At 44.7% G+C, this 23035-nt stretch overlaps 1 protein-coding gene across 5 annotated transcripts in view; it reads right to left on the bottom strand.

Moving 5' to 3' along the window:
• map7d1a (MAP7 domain containing 1a) overlaps positions 1 to 23035 on the bottom strand; it is a 252467-nt gene that overhangs the window by 55893 nt on the left and 173539 nt on the right. For all 5 annotated transcript variants that reach the window (XM_072247065.1, XM_072247064.1, XM_072247066.1 and 2 more), the window contains exons 3-5: positions 12085 to 12153; positions 5435 to 5598; positions 2161 to 2275 (exon numbers count right to left, since the gene is read on the bottom strand). In XM_072247065.1, the coding sequence (XP_072103166.1) occupies positions 2161 to 2275; positions 5435 to 5598; positions 12085 to 12153 (348 nt within the window). The remainder of the gene's footprint in view (positions 1 to 2160; positions 2276 to 5434; positions 5599 to 12084; positions 12154 to 23035) is intronic.

The raw sequence follows: 23035 nt of genomic DNA on the forward strand, positions 1-23035 counted from the left end.
AGAAGATAGTCTCCCCAAGCCTCAATATCACTCAGGCTATAGCCAGACACAAGGAGATGGCTGAGCGCTGCTCAATGCTTACGGTGGTGGGGCAGAGGATGTAGGAGTTGAGGAGGGAGTCCAGCTGGATCAGCTTACACCCTGGACCTTTTGCTACATCTGTTACATCCCCACATGTCCAGTGGGATGATGGCTGGTTAATGACACCAAGGTACCTCATGCCATGTACCGGCACAACTGATGGACTATAGCCAAGCTGAAAATGGAATGCGAGCACTGTAGACTCCACACCTTCTGTGGTCAAAAGGTCCAAGGATCTCACTAGAAATATTGGGATCTTCATCACAGACTCAAAGCTCAACTGATACCTGGGACAAAAAGGACTACAGCAAAACAGGAATCATTCATTCCTGACCAAATGAGTGGTCGAGATAAAGCAAAGGGCATTAGTTCCTCAAGGGCTGATGCAGGCACAGGAACATTCTGTGGCTTACAAAATGCTGGAACTATAAAGCGGAGTTAGAAAGAGGAAGATCTTCTGATAACACAGCATGGAATGAAAGTTACCAAAGCACGTGTGATCCCAGACAGCAAAACAGGATCCTCCTGCATCTGTGCATATACACAGACCATACACAGAAGTGGTTTCACCATGGGCAGAATGTTCTATTGATCGTATCAATAATAAACCAATACCAAAATATCAGAGGCCCCATCCACCCTGCATGCTCTCTCTTGTCCCTGTTCCCCTGGGCAGAAGGTACAAGAGCTTGAAAGCACACTCCCCTAGGCTCAAGAAATGCTTTTACTCCACTGTTGTAAGATTATTAAATAATTCCCTTGCATGAGTTGCACTCTTTCCTTCACTGTATCTCGTTCTGATCTTGCACCTTAATATGTTCAACTGCACTGCACTTTCTCTGTAGCTATTACACTTTATTCTGTTATCTTATAATTTTAGATTGTCCATGACCAGTAGGATGATTTGATCTGCATTAGCAGTGTGCAAACGAGGATTTATGCTTAAATCCTTCCCTTCCGATTAAAATAGCTCTTCATCAATATTTCAGCAAAAGTATAGATTAACATCCCACTGCTTGTTGACCTTGGGAGCAGGGACCCACAGTTCCTTCATCTTCACTGAGCTTTCGACAGGAGAAAGTTCAGATTTTGCAGCCAGCTGTAAATCATGCCACAGAGTAAATAGGGAGGTCTATCCAGGTCACTCACCTTAGTGTGTCATGAAAGAGGAAGAAAGAAGAAGAGCTTTCTGTTTTGTTATAAAGACAGTCAAAAGTTTTATGTCTGTATTAAAACAAATTCAAGCAATTAAATTCCTGTTAATCATTCAGAAAAGAAGGTGTTGGAAGCATTTGGCAAGTGGATAGTTTTGACGCCAGCATTATTTGCATTATATTGCATTTAAACTCAATCTGCAACAGAGTAAATGGAAGTTGTGTACTTTGTTTGATGGTACATGGGGCTGTTTCAACTCCTGAGATGAGGTGCAGCGAAATGATAAATATGAAAGGAGCCTTGGTCCACATCGAGTCTGTCTCCAGCTAACAGATTATTAGATGGAATGAGTTGCGGCTAAGCAGACTGCACATTCTTCAAACACCAATTCCAAACACCTTCACCTCAACAAACCCTTCTGAAGCCTCCTCCCAAATGACACCTCCCCTATCTCTGAAACTGCTATGAAATCTCAGAAGATTAATAAAGACCATGTAAATACCTAACAATAATTGTTGTCCAAGTGAATATGTTTTCCAGTGGTACACAAGGTGACCCGAGTTACAGAATTAAAAGAGGGACAATTTTCAGTCCAAGCTCCTGATCTCTTTGCACAGGGCAAGGATGAGAGCATCCATCCCACTGGTTGCATGCAACACCCAGTCCTATCAAACCGTGTGTAGCTATTTCTATTTACAAATACGCACACATGTATGCACATAAAGACTCACACTCAGAGTCTCACAGACAAATCTACACCTCCACAAAGAAGATATGTTTGCACCTGAACAGGTTCTCAATACACAAGCTGAAATCCATTAGGGACTGAACTTTTACCTTCATGATGGGAAAGGTTATTTTATATAACTGGTGAACCATGAGTTAACCATGGACTCCACTGGAATCCCCAATGAATAAACTCACTCTCTTTATGCACACTCAGGCTACGTGAGAGGGCTCCAGCCCAGGACCACCTCTGCTGACGGATTTCGGCCCAGGTTTTCTTGGTTGATCTCTGCACCACTGATTCATAACGCTCCTGCAGAAACACAATGGATGAGACAATTGATTTGAGCGGGGTGCCCGGGAACAGAGGTGGCTGCCAAGTCTTGTCAAAGCTTAGGAAATGCACTTCCATTCTTTCAAGAAAATAGAAACCTTTGGTTTTGTTTTGATGAAGAAACTGGAACACTGAGTCACAAGGCCTACTACTTGTTTATTATGTCACGTACCAGGGCTTCATTTGTGACATGATTGGCAGCACTCCTTCCTGAGTTAGAAATTTGAGATTCAAATTCCATTCTTGAGTCTGGAGCACATATCTTAGACAGATGCTCCAACGTACTATTAATGGCTTGGGGCATTTTCAGAAGTGCCATCTTCAGGCTGAGTTGTTAAACTGAGTTCCTGCTCACCTCCCCCCACCCCACCCCAATTACTTTTGATAGGGAGTATCCCAGATTCCCTTTACCACCAACTCCCTTCTCTCAACACTTTCCTAAGCTTTTTCACAACTGGCCCTTTACCACTTCCCCACAGTCTACTGATGTAGACATCCTTTCAAATATTGCAGCAACTCACTTGCATTTTTTCCCCAGACGAGTGAATTCACAGCCTCGGTGACAAGTCTGCAATACCATAAAAAAGGTATGTTTGTACCTGAACCAGCGGGAAGATGGGTCCTGTACCGACAGGATGGTTTGTACCCGAAGTGGAGGGGAACCAATTTCCTTGTGGGAAGGTTACTCTGGGGGTGGTGGTGAATTAGAGTTGCAGGAATGTGGGAAACAGGGTGGCAGGAGTGGCTGTGGGAAAAGTACATGCTAAGTCTACAAGCAAAGACAAAAAACCAACGGTTAAAGCATGCTGGGAATAATGTTCTATGTCTGTTTCAGGTAAAGAAGTACTGCAGTTAAGGGCAGATGAATTTAGAGCATGGATCAGCACAAGGAATTATGATATTGTAGCTATTAGTGAGACTTGGCTCCAGGAGGGGCAGGACTGGCAGCCCAATGCTCTGGGGTTCTGTTGTTTTAGACATGATAGTGGGGAGGTATCTATCAGGGAAAATCTCATGGCAGAGCTCAGAAAGGACTGAAGGTCACGCCAGTGCTCAGAGAGGACATAACTGGAAAGCCCATCTACTGAGGCAAAATGGGTGCAACTGAAGAATAAAAATGGGGTGACTATGTAAGTGGGACTTTATTACAGACCTCCCAATAGCCAGCAGGATTTAAAGGAGCAAATGTAGGGAGATAACAGACATTTGCAAGGAACATACTAAGTTTGTGATAGTAAGTGATTTTAACATTCTACATGTCCACCGGGACTTCCATACAGCAAAGGGACTGATTGGGATAGAGTTTCGTCAAACGTGTTCAGGAATGTTTTCTTCATCAACATGTAGAAGTCCCAACTAGAGAGAGAGAGAGGGAGAGAGCATGATACGAGATCTGCTCTTAGGGAATGAGACTGGGCAGGTGACAGAAGTGTGATTAGCTGAACACATTGGATCTAGTGATCATAATTCAGGACTAAGTATGGAGAAGGATAGGATGGTGCTTGGGTGGTGATTCTTCACTCAGAGGGTGGCGTGACTGTGAAATGAGTGGTCGATGCGATTTCAATTGTAATACTTACGGGAAGTTTGGGTAAGTAGGTAGAAGGGGGTGTGGTTTGGAGGGCTACAGTCTGGGTGCAGGGAAAGGGATAAGGTCGAAGACCAGGCTGGCATGCACTAGATCAGGGTCCCCAACCTCTTGCGCACGGCGGACCGGTTTAGTATTGACAATATTCTTGCGGACCTCGCGCGCGTTCAAGTTCAACAGTGGGCGTGACAGGGAATGAGGAAAGGTGCAGCTGACTCATTATCGGTTCATATCGCCAAATCATATCGTCTCCTCGCAGCCCGGTAGCACATGCTCGCGGCACGGTGCCTGGGGACCACTGCACTAGATGAACCAAATGACCTGACTGCGTGTAGTGTTCAATGAGACCTGAATTTGGTGGTACATTGGAGAAAAATGCAAATTGGTTGACTGCTTTGTAGAACATCTCAATGCAAATCTAACCTTGAACTTGCAGTGCCTGTCACTTCAATTCATTTTAATTATCCATCCCACTCCAACCCTAAACCCTGCCTGGTGGTGGGTATATAGAACTAGCGGCAAGAGAAAGTGGTGAAGAGGGATATGGTTATATTTAAAAGACAGGTACATGGATACAAAATGCCAGGAGTATGGACCAAGCACAGGAAAATCACACTAGCTCAAGTCGACAACTTGGTTGGCATGGAAGAGTTGGGCCAAGGGGCTATTTCCGTGTGTGTATAATAATAACCCTGTAATTTTTACACTGTTCCAAGAAAGCTCAATGTAAGCTCGAGGAACAATATCTCACCTTCCATCTTGGCATACTACAGCCCTCAGGATTCAATACAAGTTAGAATTTCAGATAACCAGCCTGTTCTGTTTGCAGAATGAGCCGTTTAAAATACAACACCATCACATGCATTGTTAAGTCAGTTTTCCCTCTCCACCAATGCTGCCTGATCTTCAGAGTAGTTCTAACATTTGCTTTCATTTCAGACATTTCCTTTGTTCCTTTGACCTCCTCCACCTTCATTGCAACTTGATTCTTGTTCTGAGAAAAGGTTGTAGATCTGAAATATTAACTCGTTTTTTATCTCTCTCTATAGATGCTGCCTGACCTGCTGAGAACCTCCAGCACTCTCAGCTTTTATTCCTGCCTGCCTGTTAATTGTCTAATAACTTGTCTCAAAACCACTTGAATGGAGAAAAGCAAAATGATTTGGTTTTATCTCATTTATATTCAAAATTATATTTTAATCGTATTGTCGCTTGGAAGCAATTAATCTAGTTTCACAAAAATCTAAAGCTTGTTAGCAGCTATTTCTACTAAGACCAATATATAAAGGGCTTGATATGGCAGCAAGGCTCACACACTAGAGTTAGTGAACCTGCTAATGGGCACTGTTGTGTCTCAAAAAGAAGCCAACAAGGTAGTTGCAAAGGGACCTCAACAATACGTGGTGACCTTCAGCAAGTTACAGCCTGAATACCTGTGGAGGCTGTAGTTCAATCACTGGCTTCAGCCTCTCACGGCAGTGAAGCCATGCTTCCAATTCCAGGTTTTCCAACTACCGCCAATCCTGCAGCAAAACGGCGATCATACACACCTTGTTTTTCTGCAGCTTTAGTCGTTGCTGTTCTTCCAGTAGGGCACGTCGCTTCTCTATTTTCAGTCTTTGTTCTTCTAACCTCTTCCTCCGATCCTCCATCTGCTTCTCTCGAAGCAGCTTTGCCTTTTCTTCCCTTTCCAGCCATATTGATTTCTTCGTAGCTGGGAGGTTAATTGCACAGACAGAAAGATGAAGGCAAGTGGAGAGGTGGAGCGAGGTAGGGGAGGATAGATAAATGGGGGGCCGGCGGGAGTGAGATAAAGAGTGGAATAGAGGGCGGGAAACAGAGATAGAAAGAGTGAGATAGGTACACAGAAAAGACAGATACGGACAGAGAGATAAAGCAAGACAGAGAGGAGAATGAGGGAGTGAGAATGAGACAGAGAGAGGTAGGTAGTTGAAAAGAGAGAGATACACCATAGAGAAGAAAGAAAGCACGGAGGCAAATGTGGATTAGAGACAGAAAAAGAGAGAGAGAGAGTTGGAGAAGGAAAAAATGCAGACAAGGGGGCAGAAAACAAAATAAAAGGAGAAACAGAAAAAACATAATGGAGAGAAGAGGTGAGCAAGAAAGCAAGGGAGACAGAGGGATAGAAAACAAAGTTAGATGGAAGATAGGAGGGAAGACAGGACCGTGGAAGAGAGAGGTGGAAAAGAAGGAAAGAGGGACAGAGGAAGAGGAGGGACCAAGAAGGAAAGAAGAGAGTGCAGGAGGAAGAGATAAAAATGACAAACATGAGCAGCAAGAATTCATTATTTGAGAACCAAATGAAACAGGACATTTCACTTCCTTCCTTCCTGCTGACCAGCTGAGTTTGTAGGAATCCCAGACCAGAGAATGTGAGAGGGATTAACTTGCAGAAAAGGAAGTGAAACTGAAACCATCAATTAGCCATGCAGGGACTGAACGCGTAGTTATCTTATTGCAGTTGATGTTACTGGCTGTAGGTAGCAGGAACCCTGCAGAACCTGGTAAGACGCACAGTAAATGGTAACGCAGTGACACACTCCACACTGCACCAGTGCACCCAGAATGGTGGCGATGTGGCGAGCCAGTAACTGGTTTGTTTGCTGACCCAGTGCGCCATAAGTCATGTATCCATGACCAAGATCCAAGATCGGCAGGTCTGTCATAAGTCCCGGGTGGGGTCAATCTTGGGCTGGAGAGGGACATAAGGGTATTTCATTTACAAGGTTACAGCAGGGGTAGATTCACACTCTCCTGGGAGTGGCTGGTCACAAACATTCCAATACAATGAGGTCCATGTCCCTCTACAATGCTCCAAAGGGATCTCAGACCTGTCCCATCCGTGGAAAGCACTCCGGGGTCACATGGAAGAGTTTGTGTTAAATAATCCAAAGATTATTGATATCAGGTTTCAAAGGGGACAAACACCAAAATTACCTGGCACTGACACAAACACATGGAGTCCACAGCAGGGTGGCGCTGAGAGTCAGCCAAAGCTTTCGGAGTTTCTATGGGCTATGAAACAACAGCATAAGATACAGATTGGCTGCGATCTCATTTTCTGGAGACCGAATAGACGTTTGCCCTGTGTATTCCAGCACTCTTTCGAAAGCTGAAAGATGGAGGAGTTTTTGGGTGTGGGGGGGGTAAGGGAGGCATTGGAAGAGAACTGATGAAGCTTATTGATTGGAGAAGGTGACAAGCTAGCAACTACCAGCCCATCTATTGGGTTGGGAACTGGCCTCTCCTTGGTGACGTCCTTTCATTAGGTCCTCTCAATGAGTTTTTCCCTGGGCGAATGTCTCTCACTGATTATATTTTGCCTCATAGCAATACTAACACAAAATATTTCACTTGTCAGCCTGGAAGTTCCAATTATCAGCAGGAGGCTTTACTCCTGACCCAATAAGCTATCCAACAGTCATTTTTATTCTCCCATCGATTTTCGGTGCCAGTAGTCCAATACTTTCTCCTGCCTCACCATCCAATTAAGCTGCAAGAATGGCCACCTATTGGAACCCCTACATAAGGAAATCTGCAGATGCTCGAATTTCAAGCAACATACATATAAGTTGCTGGTAAATGCCAGCAGGCCAGGCAGCCAGAGAAAGCAGGATCTCCCAGTGGCCACACATTTTAATTCCATGTCCCATTCCCATTTTGATGGGTCTATCCACGGCCTCCTCAACTGTAAAGATGAAGCCACACTCAGGTTGGAGGAAGAACACCTTATATTCCATCTGGGTAGCCATCAACCTGATGGCTAGTACATTGACTTCTCAAACTTCCGCTAATACCCCACCTCCCCCTCGTACCCCATCCGTTATTTATTTATTTATGTGCACACATTCTTTTTCTCTCTTTCCTTTTTCTCCCTCTGTCCCTCTGACTATACCCCTTGCCCATCCTCTGGGTTCCCCCCCCCTTTCTTTCTCCCTAGGCCTCCTATCCCATGATCCTCTCATATCCCTTTTGCCAATCAACTGTCCAGCTCTTGGCTCCATCCCTCCCCCTCCTGTCTTCTCCTATCATTTTGGATCCCCCCTCCCCCTCCCACTTTCAAATCTCTTACTAGCTCTTCTTTCAGTTAGTCCTGACGAAGGGTCTCGGCCCGAAACGTCGACTGTACCTCTTCCTAGAGATGCTGCCTGGCCTGCTGCATTCACTAGCAACTTTTATGTGTGTTATTGGAACCCCTGTTGGTCCAGAAGGGGATACAAAAAGAACCGACAGCAGCTTTCAAGCAAGTGCTCCAGAATCCTGTCAACACTTACCCTGTGACCATTATCATTATACGACGCGGCAGTTAGCATAACGCTTTTACAGTGCTGGTGACCTGGGTTCAATTCCCACCGCTGTCTCTGAGCAGTTTGTACACTCGCCCTGTGACCGTGTGAGTTTCCTCCAGGCACTCTGGTTTCCTCCCGCATTCCAAAGACGTAAGGTTAGTAGGTTAACTGGCCACTTGGGTGGAGCTCATGGGCTGGACGGGCCCATTACTGTGCCGTATGCCTAAATAAATAATCCGGAATCTGGTTACTCAGCTACTCGTCGTTCTCTCCAATGGGATTTGTAAAGTCTGCCGTAAAGCATTAAAAAGACATCAACTCTGAGAGTGCAGCACTCACTCGGAACTGCACTGTATGATGGTCAGGATCTGCTCTCAGGTCTCAGAGGCAAGTATGTTCCCAGCATAGTCCAGGGCAGCAATTGACTCCTGCCCCTTCCAAGGTCACTAGTACATAAGCAAGAAGTGTCTGCATCTGTACAGAACGGACAGGCCAGCAAAACAATCTCCCTCTTACTCCGATCTAATTACATGTTTCAAAGGGTTTCAAAGGTATATTTAATATCAATGTGAGAGAAGTGTACACAATATACATCCTGAAATGCTTTTTGTTCGCAAGCATCCGCCAAAACAGAGAACTGCCCCCAAAGAATGGACGACAGTTAAATGTTAGAATCCAAAGTCCCCCCCAGCTCCCCTCCCTCCCGCACGTAAGCGACAGCAATCAACAATCCCCCCTCCCCCACCAGAAAAAAAAAGCATCAGCACCCACCACCGAGCACTCAAGCGTGAGCAAAGCAAAAGTAAATACAGAGACTTGCAGTACCCCAAAGACTACGTTGTTCACCCGGCATTCGACATACCACCGGCTCTCTCTCTCCCTAACAAGGGAGAAAGAGGTGTCTCCGTTTCACATGTCCCACTTTATTCTGTTACATCATCCACACCTTATGCCCACTTCAATCTGCTTTATACCACTTGAACAAGCACTGGTCACCTCTTCACCTTTGACAGACGCTGCCCCCTCACTTTACACAAAGCAGTTAATAACATTTTAACTGCATTTCAATTTGTGTTTTTTTTAAATCAGTGTCAAATATTAGAGGGACAAACACTTTATTAGTTATAACTCTGGGCTGAGGTACTGTGCATCTTCAGGATGAGTTTCAGAACTCCCTTTCTATTGACATGTTTCATCAATACTTTATAGTGCTGCACCTTGCGAGTAATAAGGGAAAGCCCCTTATACTAATTGGATGGAGAACGAGTTGTGGGGTTGGCTGTAAGCAAGATCACACACTGAACCTTGGGTGACTCAGTGGTACTGCTGGAAGAGCCCCTGCCAGGAGACGGCTTCAATCCCTGATCTCTGGTGCTGTCTGCGTAGAGTTTGCACATTATCTCAGTCAGTGACTGCGTGAGGTTCCTCTGGGTGTTCCGGTTTCCTAAGGTCCCAAAGGTGTGAAGGTTGGCAGGTAAATTGCCCCTGGTGTACAGGTAAGTGACAGCATCATAGGGTGGGGCGGTGGATGAGAATTTAAACTGGGATTAATGTAGGTTTAGTGCAAAGGCATGGTGAGTCAGCACAGACATTGTGGGCCAAAGGGCCTGTTTCTGTACTCTATAGTGGTTGATAGTGAGTGTGGACCTGGACCAGTCTCTCTGCTGTACATCTCTGTTGAGCTAGCTCCCTCTTCTCCATTTTCTGACCCATTCTTCAATGGTTCTCTCACCCATTTAAGCTTCTTATTCAGCAGTGCAATGTGCAGTGAGTGCTGTGCTTTGAGTCAATGCCACTCACTCAATCTGCTGGATACGTGGCAGAGTTATCCATGTACCTACAACAGGTCCCTGGATTAAACAGTCATTACAAAAATGAACCACTGAGCCCCACCATCAGTGAGGAACTTTGAAAGTTTAATCAGCATCCACAAGCAGCCTGTTCCCATGCTACACTGTTCTAATGGCCGACACAGAGCCCCTTGAAAGCTACTTCAATTATGAAAATGTATTTTTTTAATTAGTTCTTGTCACATAATGATGTCTTCAGCTTCATGTGGTCATGGTAATCAAGTAAAAAATTCATGAGTTGCTGCCTTCTGCCTAACAAGCCGATGAAATATTCACTTGCGATGAATTTTGCAAAAAACTGGAAAGGTGAAAAGCCTAAAGGTAGCCCTGCAACATTTCTTCAATTCCAAGTTAGACTGTAAAGCTGATAGATGCCCCACGGGTAAGACCGACTTCTTTCATCATTTCTTTGTCTTCCAGTGTACAGTCACCCCACCAACACCATCACCGCATCGAAGATCAAATGCCCTACGTGACAGATTTTTTAACTGCTTTTTCTTTCTGACATACCAACAGTTGTTACCTGTCTAATTAGTCCCAACTGCTGCCTCATCTTTATTTCATTTTATTTAGAGATACAGCAAGGTTAACAGGTCCTTCCAGCCCAACAAGCCTGTGTTGTCTAATTATACACCCAATTAACCTACCAACCCATACGCCTTTGGAATGTGGGTAGAAACCAGAGCACCCAAAGTCACGGGCAGAACATAGAAACCTCTTACACACAGTGGCAGGAATTGAACCTGGATCACTGGCACTGTAAATACGGCTATGCTAACCTCTGTACCACATCTTTTTGCAAGGTAGAGTTTATGATTCTTCATCTTCTTCTACCTCTCTCTTTCGCGGTTCATGAACCACCTGCCACCATCTGACACTTGGAACAAGAACTGAATTCTACTTCTAGTGGGTTGAACCAGCTACTTCTAGGCTGATCTGTCATTCAATATAACAAGCTGCTGTGCAATGAGCCTCCACCCCCTGCAGTACACTGCCCCACTGCTGCTCCTGCAGACGTCTGAGGCACAGCTGAACAATATTCTTAAACGCGAGATTCTGCAGTCCTGATGAAGGGTCTCAGCCTGAAGTGTCAACTCTTTATAGATGCTGCCTGACCCGCTGAGTTCCTCCAGCACTCAACTGTAATTCAACTGTAATAACTTCAACTGTACAGTTATTCAACTGTAAATAACTTCTTATTCGTGACTGGAGTGGTCAGTACAGTTGGTGGCATTCAACACAATGATAGGACTCCGAAGCTCTCTACAATCTGATACTGATGAAGTTGGAGGAGCTATTACTTCGACTACTGTTTACTGGATCACCTGACAGATTTATCCTCAGATGCCAATCTTTTAAATTAAACAATCGTCATCATAAATTCATTTTATTGTTTACACTTGCAGATCTGAATTTTGCTTAAACATAATCCAATAATCATTTTGCCTGTAGCACTATTTCAACACTGATATACGCAAATCCACACCATTTCTATATTTCCTCATAAAAGTCCTTTGGAACCACTAATAGATGCTATGTTGGCAATTCCCTGAACCTACCAATTTTCCTTGTAACCTATTCTCCCCACATTCTCAACAATTACGCCAGATTCAACCATTCACCTATAGACTAGAGGCAATTGATGGCGATGGGTTAGCCCCATATATGGGCAGAAGACGGGAGGAAATTGGAACACCCAGAGAAAATCCTCATGCCCACATGGACAGTGTACAAAGTTCACACAGACAGCAGTAGAGGTCAGGATTGTGGCAGTGGCTCTACTGTCTGTGTCACTGTCTCACCCACTAACGGTAACAGATTTTTAAAAATTGGCCCCTTCCAGCTTACAATGATCCCAACAGTGAAACTCTGTCCTATGAAATCTCTTTGGCCTGCCAGAAGTATCACACCAAAGTTTAATTTGAGTTTATAGTCATCTGCACAAGTACATGCATATACACAGGTACAATGAGAAGCTTCCTTGTAGCAGTATCACACAGAGCAGAGCAGAATGGAAAAAACTCAGATTACAATTCTTACCGAGAGTTTTGGCCCGTTCCTCCCTGCGCTGTCTAGCGAGTCGCTGCCTCTCCTCTACCTTCAGAGTATCTGGAAGCAGATTGAGAGAGAAGAGTTATTATTGCCCGACAGGCAGCTCCTAGTGGGAACACTGGTTTGTGTTGTGTGAGGAGGGTAGGAACAAAACACGCTGGTCAACAAAACAGCAAAGGGCCAACACCTTCAGATTCCATCAGTCCAGTGAATGGCAGAGCTAGAAAGGAGGTGAAGATCATTCTCAATCCTCATCAGCAGAGTTTGAAAATCACAGTGCCAAAGCCACCCTTTCTCTTCAGTCATGCTTCAAAGTTCAAAGTTAATTTATTATCAAAATACATACATATATGACACTTGAGATTCATTTTCTTGCGGGCAATCACAGTAACTACAAGAGACACGATGAAATCAGTGGAAGACCGCACCCAATAGGATGGACAAACAACTAATGTACAAAAGACAACAAACTGTGCAAATACGAAAGGGAAAATAATAACAATAAATAAATAAGCAATACATATCAAAAACATGAAGAGTCCTCAGAAGTAAGTCCAAAGGTTGTGGGAACAGCTCAGTGATTGAGTGAGTGAAGCTGAGTGAAGTTATCCCCTCTGGATCAACAGCCCGATGGTTGAGGGGTAGTAACTGATCCTGAACCTGGTGCTGTGAGTTCTGAAGCTCCTGCACCTTCTTCCTAAGGGCAGCCGCCAGAGTAGGGCATGTCCTGGGTGGTGGGGTCCTCGATGATGGATGCCGCTTTCCTGCGACAGCACTTCACGTAGATGTGCTCAATGGTGGGGAGGGCCTGAACCATGATGGACTGGGCCATATCCACTACTTTTTTCCACACAAGGGCATCGCTGTTTCCATACCAGGCCATGATGCAACCAGTCAAAAGACTCTCCACCACACACCTAGAAATTTTCAAAGTTTATCATATATCATATTGTGCCATCGTGAGGTAGTATATCATTATATCCCAAATTTACTTAGGGTATTTATGCCTCGGACAAATTAAATGGTGTGTTCCCCGCATTGCTGTATTCTTCAGCCCTTTGCCTCCCCTCCATCCCACCATCACCTCCCAGCTTCATACATTATTCCCTTCTGCCATGCGTATGGTAGCACATTAGCATAGCGGTCAGAACCGAGGAAGATGGCGCCAGCAAACAAGGTGACCAAAAGCATCATCCTTTGGACAGTTCACAAAACTACTTCTTTGAAATATGTTTCTAATACTATTGGAACATGGGGTTTACATTTTGATGGCGTGTTTTCGGGCTAATTGAGCGATATGGCGCTTTGCTGTCTCCCAGGGAACTCACTGAGATTTCAGGCGGAGAGTGCGGCTTGGAGGCCAAGAAGTCTAGAGACGGGCCGTGAACCCATGATCAATTTGCTGATCTCGCTGATTAAAGTGTTGAGCAAGACTGAAATCAACAAGGATGGAATGGAAGGCCAGCAGGTATCTAGCGCCTTCTGCCTGTATTTGACTGGTGTGTGTGTCTGTCTGTCTCTGTCTGTGTCTCTGTCTCTCTCTCTCTCTCTCTCTCTCCCTCCCTCCCTCCCGCCCGCCCGCCCACCAGCATTTGGCTCTTGGGCAAGGCTTAATTGATGCAGTTTGTGGATTAGACTCTGTACTTCATGTTATGATGTGTTTTTTGTTTCTGGTAACTCCTTTTTTGTTGCTATTTTGTGCGATTTTGATCGGAGCAGACTAGCTCTGCGGCCTGCAGTCAATGAACAACTCAGCACTAAATGGAACTTAACTGAACTAAGCTGACTGGTTCAATGACTGTGTTATTCTGTTATATTCTGTGTTTCTCGCCTGTTTTATGCCATTTGTCCAATTTGTTCTTTTTGTTTTCCCATGCTGGGTGTTTGATGTTTTCTTTTAATGGGTTCCAAGTTTTTCTTTGTTTTGTGGCTGTCTGTGAGAAGACAAATCTCTGTGGTGTATACGCATACATACTTTGATAATAAATATTTGTTGAATCTTTGAATCTTAATGCTTTACAGCACCAGATTATCCCAAATTATTTATCTCAAGCAGTTGTGGATGTTCTGCCATGCAATATACTTAAAGCTGAGAAAAATGGATATTTGAGAAGCTGGTTTGCTGATTCAAATTGATACCACAGCAATCACATTCTAATTCAAAAGTGGCCCAGGGTCAAGTATCTGTGTAGACGATTAATGCTTCTATTTTTAAAATGTACTTTGACAAGGAAAGAGATCGCTCAGTCCTCCAAGTCCATGCTGGTTCCCAGGGGTACAATTCCATTAATCTCATTTGTTCCTTCCTTATTTATCTGTGATCCTTCAATTTATTCTTCCTCTCACTCATGCTTACCACTCCCTTTTGTTCTTGAATATACAGTGAGGTGTGATGCCAAAGATCAAAGTACATACATGTCACCATATACAACCCTGAGATTCATTTTCTTATGAGCATACTCAAAAAATTGGCAACAGAATAATAACTGTAATAGAATCAACTTGGGTGTTCAACTAGTGTGCAAAAGACAACAAACTGCGCAAAGACAGAAAGAAAGAAATAATAAATAAATAAATAAATAAATAAATAAGCAATCAAAATTGAGAATATGAGATGAAGAGTCCTTGAAAGTGAGTCCATAAGCTGAGGGAACATTTCAGTGATGGGGCAAGTGAAGTGATCCCCTCTGGTTCAGAGCCTGATGGCTGTGGGGAGATTTCAGTGAAGTTGAGTGAAGTTATCACCTTTGGTTCCAGTGCCTGATGGTTGAGGGGTAATAGCTCTTCCTGAACCTGGTGCTGTAAGCCCTGAGGCCCCTGTACCTTCTTCCTGATGGCAGCAGTGAGGAAAGAGCATCTCCTGGGTGGTGAGGGACCCTGATGACGGATGCTGCTTTCCTGCGACAACGCTTTGTGTAGATGTGCTCGACGGTGGGGACTGCTTTACCCGTGATGGACTGGGCAGTATCCACTACTTTTTGTAGGAGTTACTGTTGCTGATTGACCTGCTAGCACAACCTTACATAAGGGAGGAAACCAGAACACATGGTGCAAATGCACTGTCACGAGAACGTCCAAATTCCATAGGAACAGCAGCCAGTTCAGGAACGAATCCGAGCACTTGCACTGTGTGGCATCAGCACTAACGGCAGCACCACTGTGCTGCTCACTGCACCGTTTCTTTACACTTCTAATCAACTCATCGTGATAACATCATGACACTTCCTTCCCAACATTCTTCCATAAATAAATTAGACATATGTCCAGAAAACAGCAATGGGTGTTCAAATACTGGGCAGAGGCCGACTGAATGAGAAGAGATTGGTACAGGAGCTAATACACAACCAGCTTGTTTCCATGGTATCTATTGCACCTCACTTGGATTAAGGAAAAAACAAAAGTCCCTGGAACACTACAGTAGGAAGATGCTAAAAACCTGGAGCTGACATTGACGGAGAAAGATGTGCAGGGAATTGATAGTTAGCTCAAGATGGAGATGGAATGGAATCCATTTAAAAGCAGTGGGCCCTACTATCCTGAGGCACAAACAGGATTGGGATGCACACTCTCTTCCTTGCCTGTATTCAGATCCCACTTACACCAGGACACAGATCACGTAGACTATTTGGCTGAATTTTCTTTGGCTCTAGATTTCAGGAAGCACATCCCCGTGCCCTCCCCTTCCACCAAAGAATTGCTGTAATGGATCGGAACTGGGCTAGGTACTGCAGGAAGAAATTACTTAATACTCAGTCACAAAAATAACTCAAAAGGTTTGTCCCTGAAAACACAAGAGGCAGAGGTTGAAAGTTCATATCCTGTAACCGTGGTTCATCATGAAATAGGTTTGGGATTTGTCCACAAGTAAAGGCCATTTCTGTGTTACTTACTGTTACCTTACTAATGGACAGAGATGGCCCTTTTCAGATCTTCCAAAGAATATACACTCAGTGGCCGCTTTATTAGGTACACCTACTCATTAAAGCAAATATCTTACCAGTCAATCATGTGGCAGCAACTCAAAGCATAAAAGCATGCAGGTATGGTCAAGAGGTTCAGTTGTTGTTCAGACCAAGCATTAGAATGTGGAAGAAATGTGATATAATTGACCTTCATCATGGAATATTACTGGTGCCAAACGGGGTGACTTGAGTATTTTGAAACCGCTGATATCCTGGGATTTTTACACACAGTCTCTAGAGTTTACAGAGAATGGTGCAGAAAACAAAGACTTCTAGTGAGCGACAGTTCTGTGGGCAAAAATGCCTTGTCAATGAGAGAGGTCAGAGGTAACAGGAAGGTGAGAGAAATTCGAATAACTACGTGTTACCTCAGTGGTCTGCAGACGAGCACCTCTATGCACAGCATGCCAAACCTTGAAGTGGATGAGCTACAGCAACAGAAGACCACAAACATACACTCAGCAGCCATTTTATTAATTATATGACATAACAAATAAAGAGGCCACTGACTGTGTCTTCAGGAAGACAAATCCATTCTCAAAGCCAAAGGGCAACTTCGAGCTGCACCAACCTCCCCCAGCTCAACCTCCACCCTCCCTTCATTGTATTCAGAAGCCTGGGCAATTAACCATGCAGCAATGGCAATGCAGTGAGTGTATGCTTTCAATGGTAGGTGCAGTTCCATGCTTTGTTTCAATGACACTAAGGCCAGGGGACAGCAGGGACTGGGTAGAGGACATAGAGAGGTTTCAGCAAGATACTTTGTTGGAGTTTAAAGGAATGAAGGAATATGAGGCTGGTGCTGGGAAGCAGCACTGAGATGAGAGATGAGCCATGAATTTGCTGACCACTTGACCTGGCCGAATGGCCCACTCCACGATCTATTTCTTATATTCTTGTGTTCTGGAAACCCTGATTTGTGAGCACTACAGCAGGAGTACTGAACCACGATTTTATACTGGGATAACTGAGCCTGCTGCCCACATGCATGAGGACACAAAGACTGGCCCCTTCATCCCTTTCTATCAGTTTGCGTCATGCTGGATTTTTAATTTCACCACCATTTTCCTGTACATAACCACAACCTTTGATCACTTGTTCATCAGCAACTGAGCATTCACAATCCTCCAGTGCAGAAGTTCCATCAAGGATTCACCAGATTCTCTGAAGAAATCTCTCACCTCCATGCTGAATCACTGAACACCTGATTTTGAGCCAGTGACTCCCTGGTTCTGGACTCCCCAACCAATGGGAACATGGGCTCCACATCTACCTTGACAAACCCCATATGAGATTCACGTCATATGAAACCCCATATGAAATCTTTGATGGGAAGATTGAAAGGCGGAGCACACTGCCCACCATGGGTGTAAGAACTTGGGAAACAAGAGCTAAGTGGCCTCATGATCCAAGGGCTCAAAGGAACTCCCAACCAATGCCACACAGATAGCACTGCCAAATGTAGCTGGCAATGAGAAAGGTGCCAAGAGCCAAATGTAATGATACGATAAAATTAGCTTTATTTGCCACATGTACATTGAAACTTACAGTGTTAAGTTGTTTACATCAAAGACAAACACTGTCCAAGGATTGTGCCGGGGGCTGCTTGCAAGTATCACCACACTTCCTTCGACAACATAGCATGTTCACAACTCACTAACCCTAAGCGTACACCTTTGGAACGTGGGAAGAGGTCGGAGCAGCAGGAGGAAGCCCACATGGTCACAGAAAGAACGTACAAACACTCGACAGATAGTATCAGGAATTGAACCCTGATCAATGATCGCTGGTGCTGTAAAGCAATCGTGCTGACCTCTACACATCGTGCTGATCTCAGGATACAGAGAGATCAGAGCCAAAATAAATTATCAGGGTGACAGTGGTGTGAATGGTAGCCAAATAGTCACAAAGATGGCAAGGACCTTATCTGGTAGAGAAATTCGAAGAGTTGGGGGAGGGGAGAAGAAACAGTCACGAATCTACATGATCTTTTTTAGGTTCTGCGCTGTTTCAGATTGGTGGTTACTCAGGGTCAAATTCAAAGTGTACTGTTGACCTTGGAGATCTCCCTGTTCCCCAGTGTCATAAGAGATACAGTGTCTACCTCACCTAGAGTTGGCTCCTCAGTTAAACGGCTCATTTAAGGAATGTGATGACACTTCCAGCAGACTGAGCTCATGTGACAGCGTGGAGAGCCTGTTCCAGAATCTGTAATGAGCTTTAAACCCCAGGGCACTCTCATTCAGCAATGAGCATGACGCCAACCATGCTGTTGTCGATATACAGTAGTTACTGGCGGCTCTCCTGAAAATGGCCCAGACCAAGCTGCAGGTTCACTGAGCCAGTGGGAATGCCCTGGCTGCAGAGGCTGTGCTGTGTGTTTGGGTTCTACGCTGGAGATTTTGGCACAAAAATCTAGGTTTACACACCAATGTTGTAGAGAGGGAGCTCTACACTTTCTGCACAGGACATAGCCTAATGATCATCTACGAGGGGTGATTGATAAGTTCATTGCCTAAGGTAGAAGGAGTCAATTTTAGAAAACCCTAGCACATTTATTTTTCCTACATTTACACACTTAGTCCAGCGGTCGTGAGCATACAGATCCCTTCTTTGTAGAATTAGGCATCTTGGGCCTCCAAAAAGTGGTCCACAGCAGGGGTGATTGATAAGCTCGTGGCCTAAAGTAGGAGATGAGATACTTCAAACTTTCTGCATTTTCACTCAATGAGTTGAACTGCACATGCATGTAACGAGAGGTGTATAACTCATCTCCTTCTACCTTACGCCACGAACTTACCAATCACCCCTGCTGTGGACCACCTGGAGGTCCAAGACGCTCTCATTACATGCACGTGCAGTTCAGCTCTTTGAGTGATAATGCAGAAAGTTTGAAGCTAATAACTCACCTCCTTCTACCTTAGGCCACGAACTTATCAATCACCCCTGCTGTGGACCACTTCGACAAAGAAGGGATCCGTATGCTCCACAACTGCTGGACTAAGTGTGTACATGTAGGAGGGGACTATGTTGAAAAATAAATGTGCTAGGTTTTCTGAAATTGACTCCTTCTACCTTAGGCCACAAACTTATCAATCACCCCTCGTATTGCTGTGAGGCAGCACAGTAGTGTAGCAGTGGAGTTCGATTCCTGTTCCTGTCAGTATGGTGTTTGTACATTCTCCTTGTGACCACATGGGTTTCCTCCAGTTTCCTCCCAAATTTCGTAGACGTACATTTAGGTATGCTTTGGGCATGCTATGCTGGTGCTGGATAATAGCTGCTTCCCCCTTCCTGACGAAGGGCCTCGGCCCAAAATGTCCACAGTATTCCTTTCCATGGATGCTGCCTGGCCTGGTGAGTTCCTCGAGGATTTTGTGTGTGTTACTCTGGATTTCCAGCATCTGCTGAATCTCTTGCGTTCTGCATTTTAAAATCCTTATCTGTTGCCAAGTACTTCGCGTTGTCAGAGGCTGTGAAAGGTGTTGCATAAATTAGCATTCATCCTTCAGTCGCTGCAGTTCCTGGTGCTGTTAAAGGCACTGCAGTGATCACAGATGGGACGGAACGGTGGGGGAGCTGAGAGAGTGAGGCAATTTGCAGGCTGCTTAGAATTTGAAACAGAATCAGATTTCTATTATCACTAACTCAAACGATGTGAAATTTTATATAATTGTGGCAGCAAAGCAACAGATTTGATATTGAAATGATTTTTGGTGCCATTGACAGAATGATGTTCAGGTAAGGATTCAAAGTAATGGAAAAATCCAGCTCTCAGCTGCAGAGAGAGCTTCTCACCTTAGGCTCTTCCACCTACCCAAGCACCTAATTGCCTGAAGAATATAGAAGCAAGGGAATGCTAATTTTAGAAATGCACCACTGTATTTACATATGCACACTCTATATTACACGGCTGGCATAATGTAAAGTGGGTTTCCTCCCACGTTCCAAAGATGTATGGGTTAGGGTTAGAGAGTTGTGGACACGCTATGCCGGCGATGGAAGCGTGGTCCAGCACAATCCTCCATTTGGCTTGACGCAAAGCAAAGCATTCTGCTGTAAGTTTCAATATACATGCGGCAAATAGTGCTAATCTTTTTTTATCTTTTGACAAAGAACGTGGGCTTAGGCACTGGTGCTCAGTGACCTTGAGACAGACAGCACTACCCTTGTCTCCCAGGTCCGTTCAAACTGGCACAGGGTGTGATTCACAGAACGGGTGGGAGAACCACCTTCACAGCGTGTGCTTTTACATCAGCAGCTCTTCGAGCTTGCCCCCCTGAGGAGGCGTGTTACTAAAAATACCAGTGCTTTGCTACCTGGCTGCAGCTGACACAGGAGTAGACTGCCTGAATCGGCAACCCTGCTGGCCCCTGTGCAAACTGACAGCTACCTCACCTGCCATTAACTCATTCAGTGCCAAGCACCTCACTCCAGGCTAACAAGCAAGGAAGGCAACACTTTTGTCTTAGCTTACCATCACCCTTCACTCTTCAGGCCACAACGGGATGGGAAGGATTTCAACGGCAGTATTTGAGGGGCGGATAGGGTGTTACATTGCAATAGCTTTCAGAGATCTACCTAGGCTCAAAGATCCCTCGAGTGACTAAGGGACCCAATAACCTACATCTACGAGGCAGTTTCTGAGATTGATGGGCCTTTACAGGGCCCTGGAGCTTTCTCAAGACCTCCCTCTCAACACCTTCATAAAGCAGCCCAGAGGAACCTTTTCCAATCCCAGTGACAAATATCCATCCATATCGTAAGGGAATGAAAGATTTTAGAAAGGAAACAGTTTATTTCAGAATCTACTCATTAGAAACTAGTCTTTTATGATAAATCCTACACTGCTGTATCCAAGTTCTGCCTACTACCTGTAAGAATATGGTAGTAATATCAATGCTAGTGTAATAATATTATAATACTCTCCCTCTTTGCTCAGTGCTGTCTCCACTTCTCTTGATTCTAATGGCCTCTAAGACTGGGATCACGGATGGAACCTCTCAGTCGCTGTTGTTGCTGTTCTCATTATTGTTACTGTTACTAACACAAGTGTTTCTACATCTTTCTCTATTATTTCCACCAATCCTACAGCTACCCTCACTGCTCATATTGATTTATGTTCCTTAAGGTACAGAGATAGTCATTCAGCCCCTTGAGTCTCCGCCAGCTCTGAGAACAATACCATCTCCCTGCAACACACTGATCCGTACTAACTCTCCTACCAACCCACCCTGCACAAGCAGGGGGCAAGGTTTCAAATTCCTGGGTCTTTGGAATCTCTTCTGGGGGTGGGCAGGGGTGACTGTACAAGAGGGTCGCATTGTATCTAAACTGGAATGCCCTGGGTGGGAGGTTCACTGGTGTTACTCAGAGGTTTAACCTAGTTTGGCAGGGGGATGGAAACCACAGCACCAGGTGAGAAAGTGGAGGGATGGAGAGGAATGTACATGCCAGGGTCAGTAAAAACTTGGCCATCCTCTGGGCTTCCCCCTCCCCCTTCCTTTCTCCCCGGACCTCCTGTCCCATGATCCTCTCATATCCCTTCTGTCAATCAACTGTCCAGCTCTTGGCTCCATCCCTCCCCCTCCTGTCTTCTCCTATCATTTTGGATCTCCCTGTCCCCCTTCCACTTTCAAATCTCTTACTAGCTCTTCTTTCAGTTAGTCCTGACGAAGGGTCTCGGCCCGAAACGTCGACTGTACCTCTTCCTAGAGATGCTGCCTGGCCTGCTGTGTTCACCAGCAACTTTTATGTGTTGCTTGAAATTCCAGCACCTGCAGATTTCCTCGTGTTTGCCTTACTGAGGTAACCCCATTTGCCTATGTTTGACCCATGTCTTTCTAAACCTTTCCTTTCCATGTATCTGACCAAACGGCTTTTATAAGTTGTAGTTCAACCTGCTTCTCCCACTTCCTCTGGCAGCTAGTTTATATACCCAACCATGCTGTGTGTGAAAATCTTTCAGGTCCCTCATAAATCTTTGCCCTCTCATTTTGGGTTCCCTTAATCTGGGGAACAGATTATGGCTATTCAACTTATCTGTACCCCTCATGATTTTATAAACATCTATACAGTCATCCCTGAGCTTCATGTGTTCCAGGGAAAAAGATTCATGCTTATCCAATCTCTCCTTAAAATTCAAACCGTACTGTCCAGGTAATACATCATGAATCTTCTTTGTACCCTTTCCAGTTTAATGGCATCCTTTCTGTTGCAAAGTGACCGAACAGTATGTGGTATTCCAAACATAGCCTTACCAATGGCTTGTGCAGTTGTAACATGACATCCCAACTCACGAGCTCAATATTCTGGTCAATGAAGGCAGAAGTGTTATGTCTCCTGCTCGCTGTGAAAATGGGGGACACCTCCCTCTCCCTTATTAGGGAGAGAGGGAACCTGTGGGTTGCTGAATGCTGGATGAATTGTGACAGTCTTTGGGGTAACTGCAAGGTCTGTGTCTTTGCTATCGCTTAGCTCACACTTGTGCTCGATAGCGGGTGTGCTTTTTGTTTTGCCGGTGGGGGGAGGGGAGATTGTTGCTCGCAGCTGCTTATGCATGGGAGAGACTTTGGGGTTTTCACGTTTAACTGTTGTTCATTCTTTGGGGCACTCCTCTGTTTTCCTGGATGTTTTGCGAAGAAAAAGCATTTCAGGATGTATATTGTACACATTTCTCTGACATTAAATTGAACTTTTGAACCTTTGAGAAAAGATAAGAAGGTAAGGAATGACGAATAGCACTCTTAACTACGGATGACATTAGGGCAAGAGTGAGAGATGATATATAAGATATAAAGAACAAAATGTTGAATATATCTGAGTAGAGATAAGTAAAGTGAAAAAAATCTATGGTGGAAGTTGTCTGCAGACCACCAAATAATCACATTACACAGTGTACCACAAAGAGGAAAATGTTTAAAGATATTATTAAGAAAAAAAATTAGCAAGGTCTCTGGCCAGAAGGTGTTCCATTA

The sequence above is a fragment of the Mobula birostris genome, chromosome 30 (genome assembly GCF_030028105.1).
Source record: "Mobula birostris isolate sMobBir1 chromosome 30, sMobBir1.hap1, whole genome shotgun sequence".
Classification (NCBI taxonomy): domain Eukaryota; kingdom Metazoa; phylum Chordata; class Chondrichthyes; order Myliobatiformes; family Myliobatidae; genus Mobula; species Mobula birostris.